The following is a 9191-nucleotide window of genomic DNA, read 5'->3' as shown; positions in this document are numbered from 1 at the left end:
CTCCCAGCCCTGCCTACTTCTTCCGCTCATCCTAAGTCCCCAAACTGACTGTCCCTTTAAGACTCTCTACTTACCATATCAGAGCATTCATTTCCACTTGGTAGAACTTGTTTTTTCCTGATGAACTCCCAGTTGCCGATTTACTGCCGTGGGCCCACTGTCAAGCATGGTGTTTGATGCTCACTAGAATCTGTATTACTTTGGTTGACTGTATAAATAAGATCATACATGAGTTTCATATATATTATAAATTACTAGCTTTTGCTTAATAGTGTGTGTATGTTAGTCGCTCAGTCATGTCCAACTCTTTGTGACCCCATGGACTGTACAGCCCGCCGGGCTCCTCTGTCCATGGGATTTTCCAGGCAAGGATACTGGAGTGGGTTGCCATTTCCTTCTCCAGGAGATCTTCCCAACCCAGGGATTGAACCTAGGTCTCCTGCATTGCAGTCAGATGCTCTACTGTCTGAGCTACTAGGGAAGCCTGATATTATTAGTAGTATTGAACAAAGCAGAATTTTAAGGGATATGGTTATCTTAAAGTTTTTCTAAAGATTGTTTCAAATGTTAGTAGTTAAAGCTAAGTACAGTAACTATTATAGTCTTGATCCAGTACATTAATATATGTATCTATGTGAATTTGTATGTTTTTTCAGGATGCAGAAGAATATACTGATTTGCCAGTAAGACACAATGAAGATCATATGAATAGTGAACTGGCAAAATGTCTTCCCTTGGAATCGAATCCTCACTCATTTGACAGCCCTCACACCAAAGCACACCTCCTACTGCAGGCACATCTCAGCCGGACCATGCTGCCCTGCCCGGATTATGATACTGATACCAAGACAGTGTTGGACCAAGCTCTCCGAGTATGCCAGGTATGAAAGTCGTTTCTAATTACCTACATTTTCTCTTGATTCTTTCTGGATTTTTTCTTTTTTTTTTCCCCCTGTTGTAGAAGAAAATATACTTCTTGTAGAAGAAAATATATGTTGTTGAAGAAAATAAAAGTGTTTAAACACTTTTATTGTAGCATCATTGAGAAATACCTAGTGAATCAAACCAAGAATTTTTGAAGGAAAAGAAAATGTAAATGCAATAAGGTGATAGTTTCAGCCATCCAGTCAATCAAAATTTATTGAAGGTAAACTGAGTACCAGGTATTTTTCTAGGTTCTGAGCATACAGCAGTGAACGGGACAGAAGAGACCCTGCTGTGATGGGCTTTCACTGGAGATGTAAAAGACAATTAAAAATATAAGTCAAGTGGCAATCACTGCTGTGTTGAAATAGTAATAAAGTATAATAAAGGAAATTTGGAGAAAGATGGAGGGTGCCATTTTGCCTGTGAAGTCATTTAAGAAACAAAGGGAAGGGGGTGAGCCATGGGTTATCTGTTTAGAATAGATTCTAAACACTCAGAAGAGCTAGTGCCAGAATTCATGTAGGAACTTGCTAAGTACATTAAAGAAAAATGAAGGAGGCCATTGTAAAAAAGTTGAAAAGGAGTGGTTTGAAATGAGATCAGAGAGGATGGGAATGGAGACTATAGAGAAAATGGGGTCAGGTCATGTAGGGAGTTTGTAAACCATGGTAGGGATTTTGGTTTTACTCTGAATGAGAGAGAATCTGTAGAGTAGCTTCCATTAGTGGTTCATTAATGTTTATGGTGGTTATATTGATACCTATGAATATTTGCCATATTAATTAAAACATAAATTCTCAAATATTGCTTCATTTGAAAGTAACAGTTATAAACCCATTATATGTTAGAGATTTTTCATAGGAAATAACTATTTTCGAAAACAATTAATGAGAAGTGTAATAGTGTTTTACATTTTTGCAAATATCTTTCATATCTCACTTACTAGAAGTCAACTCATTTACCATCTTTTACAAGCAGTCTGTTACAATATGATATTTTAATTGAAGTATCTGGAGGAAATCCAGCCTCAGAGAGATACATAGTTTAAAGAAGAAAGAGTATTTGTATAGCCTTTTCAGAAAATTGTAGATATTCTGATACTGTACAAAACCTTGACATGTGATATTCCTTAGCTAGTTGCCATGTGGAATCTGAAATCGTTATCTATGAACTTTATAGCTTGAATAAAATTTATTCAAGCTTTATAGCTTGAACTTTATAGCTTGAATGCTATAAGGCTAGGGAAGAAATGATGGTGGTTGGACCAAGTTGGTCTGGGTAAGACTGGTGAAAAGTAGTTGGATCCTGTATATTTTTTAAGGAGAATCTGTTAATGAGTTGAACAAGGGTTTTTAGGCAAAGCGTGGAGCCAAAGATGATTCCAGAGCTTTTCCCCAGGGCCACTAGGAGACTGGAGTTGCCATTTCCTGAGAGAGAACTGTGAGAGGAGCAGGGCGGGAGAGGCACACTTGAAGGACTGAACTTACAAGAGACTGATTTTCTACTTTATGCCTTTGGGACATTTCTATAGCAAAAACAAATATGGTGTTTTTAGGGCTTCCCTGGTGGCTCAGATGGTAAAGAATCTGCCTGCCTGAAATGTAGAAAAATTGGGTTTGATCCCTGGGTTGGGAAGATCCCCTGCAGAAGGGAAAGGCAACCCACTACAGTATTCTTGGGGCTGTCCTAGCAATTCAGATGGTTAAGAATCTGCCTACAGTGGGGGAGAACTGGGTTCTATCCCTGAGTCTGGAAGATCCCCTGTAGAAGGGAATGGCTACCCACTCCAGTATTCTTGCCTGGAGAATTCCATGGACAGAGAAGCCTGGTGGGCTCCAGTCAGTCCACGAGATTGCAAAGAGTCGGATACAACTGAGCAAGAAACACTTTGACTTTCACATGGTGTTTTTAAAGGTAGAGTAAATGAGTCTGAAGATTTATGTATGAGTGAGTGAGTGAGTGAAGTCGCTCAGTTGTATCTGACTCTCTGCGACCCCATGGACTGTAGCCTACCACGCTCCTCCGTCCATGGAAGTTTCCAGGCAAGAATACTGGAGTGGGTTGCCATTTCCTTCTCCAGAGGATCTTCCCAACCCAGGGATCAAACCCGGGTTTCCCGCATTGTAGGCAGATGCTTTAGCATCTGAGCCATCAGGGAAGTCCTAGATTTATGTATAGTCATTTACAAAATTAAAGACTTAAGAGATAACCTAGGCATCTTTCAGGTTATAGAACACTGCAAAATATTACAGTTCCTCTTATTAATTCTGTATCTGTAGAGGATATCTACATAAATATGTGAATATATATTTCTAATGAGAGAAGATCCAGAATACATCTACCAAAAGATTAACAGTAGCCGTCGCTGTGTCACAGCATTTGGGGTAATTTTTAATTTATTTTCTATGCTCTTCTTAAATGTTTGAATGTTTTCAGATGAGCTTCTAACAATTTTATTATCAGGAGAAAAAAAGCTTAATTTTATTATTTAAAAGAATAGAGCTGTTTCATGTAATATTCACAAACTATCAGGAGTTAGAAGGGAAATAAGGCTATAATACACAAGTAAATGTTTTTAACCCTTTTTTGTAGCTAACATACGGTTTATCTCTCTAGGAAGATGATTTGCCACTCTTTATTAGTCATACTTTATCAATGAAGGTTAAAGTTCCCAAAGTTTTAGCTGTGGCCACAGATACTCATTTGTGTTTCCTGTAGCCATTTTTTCTCCTCCTTGAAGGCTGACCTATTAATGAACTCAGGGTCAGGGAGGGTTGGAGAGACATTACAGGGGAAATTAAATTTTTGTCCTTACAGGTATACTTACAGGTGTACGTATTTACATCATATATAAAAGTTATAATATATATCAACTCATTCATAGCTTCTTTTTCACCACTCAAGTCAATAATGATTCAAAAGCTATAAATAATAGAAATCAGTGACTTTACAAGAAGTCTATTTCTAAATTTACTCTTAGGAAAAGATTAAGTCAGGTACTTTTAGCCTCTACGTAAATATACTTATATACAGTTTCTTGGATATTTATATTTCTTAAAAATTTTTTGCTCCATCTAAACAACATATAAAGAGAAATAGTTCTTAATTATAAAAGTAATACATGTCACTATAGAAAATTTGGAAAAGCAATGTATTAAGCTTAAAGTCATTCATGGTAGTTATATCTTCACCTCTATGAATATAAGTCTCTTTTTTGTTGATGAATTAAAAAATTTTTAATTCAAAAAAATGTTTGTTAATTTTTTTTCATTTTGAAGTAACTTCAGACAAAAAGTTTGTAAAACATAGTACAATAAAATTTCCATGTGTCTTGCACTGGGCTTCCCCTAATGTTAGCATCTTGCCTCAGTGCTGATCCTGTTAACTAATCTACAGACCTCATTCCAGTTCTGTCCATTTGGATTTTATCCTACTAATGCCTTTCTCTGTTCCAGGATCCAGTCCAGGATCCCACAGAGCACTTAGTTGTCACGTCCCCTTCAGTCTCCTTGACGTTCGGGACATTGGCACGTGTGAGGGGCACTGGCCAGGTGTCTTACAGAGCTGTCCCTCAGTTTGGGTTTGCCTGATATTTCCTCATAATCACATTGAAGTTACATACTGCTGGTTAAGAATGCCTTAGAAGTGATGTTTTGTCCTCTCGGTGTATCATATCAGGAGGCTTGTGACATGGATGTGTTATTACCAGAGATGTTGACTTTGTTCACTTGAGGTAGCATCTACCAGGCTTCTCCACTGTGAAGTTACTTTTTTTTTTCCTTTTGTAACTAATATGTTGTGGTAAGAAACTTTGAGATTATGCAGTTATCCTGTTTCGCATCAAATTTTCCTACATTATTTTCATCATTCATTGGAGGCTTTCACCTGAAACAATTATTACTACTGTGATCTTTTTCTGTCATTCCCAGAATTTCCATTCTCCTCCATTTATTTATTTATATAAGTGTAGGCTCACAAGTATTTAGAGAGTGATTTTAGAGATGCTCATTGACTTCATTGCTACCTGGGTGTCATTACCTCTAAGCCCCCTCAGTGGGAAAAGCTAGGAAATATAAGTATGTATACATAGACATCTGTATCTGTTTGTTTATCTACTTGTGTGTGTGTGCGTGTTTGGATATGTAGAAAACATTTGTATTCATAAAACCATGAGTTCATTCCAATATCTCCAATTCTAGTTTAATACCAAGAGTTCATTTTAGTCTTCCCCTTTTTAAAAATTGCAATTCTTTTCTCTACCATGAGAAACTTGGCTCTCACTAATCAAAATTTGTTTACTTAATTCTTCTAGCCTACTCCTGATATAGCTTTAGAATGACTAACCCTACTCCTGCCAAAAAACAAGTTTACTAACTAGAGTAAATAGCTGTGTATAGTTCTTTTTTGTCTTTGGAGGCTCAGAGGCTCTTTTTCTTTGTGCATTTACTCTCTTTCTTCCTTTGCAAATTTTTATCATGTTATTTTCTAACCTTTTTAACTTAATAATTTACAATGTCAAGTATTCTTCTTAAGTATAATTTCTAATGGCCACATTATATTTTTTCATAAGAAGGTCACAGTTTGTTTAATTAATTCCTATCGTCGGGCATTGTGTATGCAATTTTCCATTAGTATAAATTACAAGCATTAGTTATGTTTATGGACTTTCCTTGTGGCTCAGCTGGTAAAGAATCCACCCACAATGTGGCAGACCTGGGTTCGACCCCTGGGTTGGGAAGATCCCCCGGAAAAGGGAAAGGCTATCCACTCCAGTATTCTGGCCTGGAGAATTCCAAGGATTGTATAGTCGATGGGGTCGCAAAGAGTCAGACATGACTCAGCTACTTTCACTTACACTTACTTATGTTTATAAATGTAGATTTGACTTTTTGGAAGCCACCTAAAAAGAAACTTAATTGTAAAGAAATGGCAACCAGCTTCATATCCTAAATCCTCTCATTCCTACAATTTTTTGGTAAGATTATGATAAAAAGTTAACAAGCCAGGAAGAGGAAATATTAGGGTTGCTAATGGAAAATTTGAGGGTAAGTCATGACTTGATAATTTCCCGTGACAGAGTGACAGTTTTCATTATTGTACATTATTGTTCTCATTTGATACATTGATAACCATTGGCCTGGAAAGCATTGGTTCAAGCAGTTTTCTAAACTGAAGCCCTGCTGGCTGATTGAAAATTATACTGCCCTCATGGGACATCGGCATGACCTTGTGTTCTGAGTATGGGACTTGGTACCACCATCTTAATATAAATTCAGCTCTGCTCCTGTTTTGGTATAAAGGCCTTAGGCAAGTCACTGAACCCCTGCTGTCTGAATAAAAAATAAAATCTTACAAGAGTGGGACATTAGTTAATATTTACAAAATGAACAATGATTTGAGGACTCGAGGAGCCAGGTCTGTCTTAGTCTCCTCATTCTTAGCAGTACTTTTACTTCCTTGCTTTTTCATAGTCATTTAACTCTAAATTTTATTATTCCCTTTAATTTATAGAAATATACCTTTTACATGAGCTATCATTTAGGTTATGAAAACTGTAGTCTTGACTACCCGTGTCCTGGGGAATCTTTTACAAAGAAAAACATAGTTGTTGTAGTCATGTTCACTCTGGCTTGAAGTCAGAATGCACAATACAGCCTGCCTTTGCTTCTTGTATGCATTTGAAATTATGTATCAAGGTCATTTGTGGGTTTAAGGTGTTTTTGTCATGGTTCCTTTGAATGTTTTACTGTTAAGAGCATTTCCATTTGCATCCCACCCAACAAAAATGAGTAAAACTTTATGTACATATCTCAATTTTTAAACCTGCTTAAAATATACTAGTTTATAAATTGAGCAATTGTAAAATTATTCTTGCCAGTAGTCTTTGAGATCCTCTCCTTGATTACATTAGCTCTAAAATATATTTATAAAACATAGTAAATGATGTGACATACTTTGTGTGCCACATATACCCGGAAAAACTTAATGTTAGCTTTTATAGGAAAATTAAATATCAAAAATTAAAGTGAGTTGCCTAAATTTTTCAGATTTGATGACCAAGTCAGAACTGTTGAAAAGTTTCAGGTGTCTTGATTAACACCACACTGGTTTTTTTTTTGTTTTTTCTTTTATCAAGGGAAAAAAGAAACTGGTTTTCAAAGAAGTTAAATAATTTAGCTGAAAGGTGATCTGTTGAGGCAGTCCATGCTGAAACCAAATAGAGATACCAGGACTTTAAATCCTGCTCTAATAGCTATGATCTTTTCTAAGAAGTGCCATAAGTCTTTATGTTGAAATCATCTTCATTTCAATGAAAAATAATTGAATACAATACTGAGCCAAATATTATCAGAGTACATGATTTATCTTAGCCACTCCCACTACCTCTTGTATGGTGTTTATAGCAAAACTTACCAGTAATTGGACACTTTCAGATGTTTCAGGGAAAAAGGGAAACGGTGGCTCACGGAGCTGACTAAGTGAGCTGAGGACCAAAGGGCTGTGTGTGATTCATCAGAGTGTAATTGCGCTGTCAGTTTGCTGGGTTCATGTGGAGAAGTTGCTTTCAGATAAAGAGAGGCCAAATTTACCCTTCAGCCAATGCTATCTACCCTGCAGCCTCATAGATCAAAATATCTGTGTGCATTTTAAGATTTATTTTAAAGAACTTTAGCAATAATGGGCTTCCCTGATAGCTCAGTTGGTCAAGAATCCACCTGCAATGCGGGAGACCCCGATTCGATTCCTGGGTCGGGATAGGCTACCCACTCCTGGGTCAGGAAGATCCGCTGGAGAAGGGATAGGCTACCCACTCCAGTATTCTTGGGCTTCCTTTGTGGCTCAGCTGGTAAAGAATCTGCCTGCAATGCAGGAGACCTGGGTTCAAACCCTGGGTTGGGAAGATCCCCTGGAGAAGGGAAAGGCTACCCACTCCAGTATTCTGGCCTGGAGAATTCCATGGACTGGATAGTCCATGGGGTCGCAAAGAGTTGGACATGACTGAGCGACTTTCACTCGCTTAGGCAATGATACTCTTAACCACTGCAAGATACATCTCATGAAAGGAGAACACACACACACACACAAGCAGAAATATGATGGTGTAGACTGGTTAGAAAGATCTCTGGAAACCTATACTTCCACATTGAAACTGGAATTAATGTGTTAAATACTAAATTCAACCAGAATATTTGGAGAACTGCATATCATCCCTGCACCCCCACACCAAAAACTTACTATTTAATGATAGTCCCTAAGGCAGGCTATCATTAATAGTGGTGCTGGTGAATGCTTATTGAGAATTTTCTTTGTAGCAGGCTCTGTTGTACTTTGATTGCATAGATTTATTTGCTGTAATAGTCCAATGAAATAATACAATTATTGTCTTCATTTTACAAATGAAGACTAATAACCTTCCCAAGATCATATTAGAAAAACAGTTTCCAGCATAGGTTATCTATATAGTAAAACTTTATCTTACTGGATTCCCTTTGTCCTGTAAAGATGTATCTAAGAATTGTACTCTTGGTCTAGTCTGGATTTATTTTAGATATGAGAACTTCACAAGAATTTCTACTATTTTTTTTTTAGACCAAGAATTCCCACTAGAACATGAATAATATTTTTTAATTAATCCCTTCTTTTCAGAGTATACTCAAATCTCCTCCCTTTAATTACTCTAGTTCCCTTCAACAGTCTGCCTATAATTACACTAACCAGTTTCTAAGAGGGACTTGTTAATATGACTGATATTTGTAATTGCTTTATTATATTATCTGCAATGTCCAATTGATATGCTGTTTGCCAGTTGATATGTTTTTTGTTTCAACAGCTTATGATCCTTCCCAACGTTTTTATTTTTGCTTGGTTGCTCAATAAATTAGCCATTTGCTTCCTCAGATTCTCCACCAAAAACTATAGTAATTGGAAGCAATGGGGGAAAAATCAGGTTGCTGATACAACCACAGGGAGAAAAGGGAATGCCATAATAAAGATAGTCCTATAATATTAATAAATAGTGATACACACTATTAAATGACTGTGCTTAGATTGATTATTATAACACATATACAAACATTTTATGTTCCTCTTTTATTCTTTAAGGTTTGCTTTCTCTGCTTAGATTAGCTTCTTGGCTTCTTTCAGAGTAACCACCACTCCCCTGGAGGCAGCTTTTGTCCATGCACCTGGTCCTTTTTGAAAAAGTTCAAATGTCTAGGAGCAACAGGCAACCTCAGAGATTCCTTGTCCCAAGGTACAGAACT

General features: G+C 36.9%; 1 protein-coding gene across 1 annotated transcript in view; it reads left to right on the top strand.

The window, feature by feature from the left end:
- The first annotated feature begins 632 nt into the window (after nucleotides 1-632).
- LOC122422743 (activating signal cointegrator 1 complex subunit 3-like) overlaps nucleotides 633-9191 on the top strand; it is a 34338-nt gene continuing 25779 nt past the window's right edge. The window contains exon 1 of the mRNA XM_043439370.1: nucleotides 633-881. Coding sequence (XP_043295305.1) covers nucleotides 645-881 — 237 coding nt within the window. The 5' untranslated portion in view covers nucleotides 633-644. The remainder of the gene's footprint in view (nucleotides 882-9191) is intronic.

The sequence above is a fragment of the Cervus canadensis genome, chromosome 20 (genome assembly GCF_019320065.1).
Source record: "Cervus canadensis isolate Bull #8, Minnesota chromosome 20, ASM1932006v1, whole genome shotgun sequence".
Lineage (NCBI taxonomy): Eukaryota > Metazoa > Chordata > Mammalia > Artiodactyla > Cervidae > Cervus > Cervus canadensis.
Note: the sequence above shows the minus strand (reverse complement) of the source record. Positions and strands in the feature narration are given on the sequence as shown.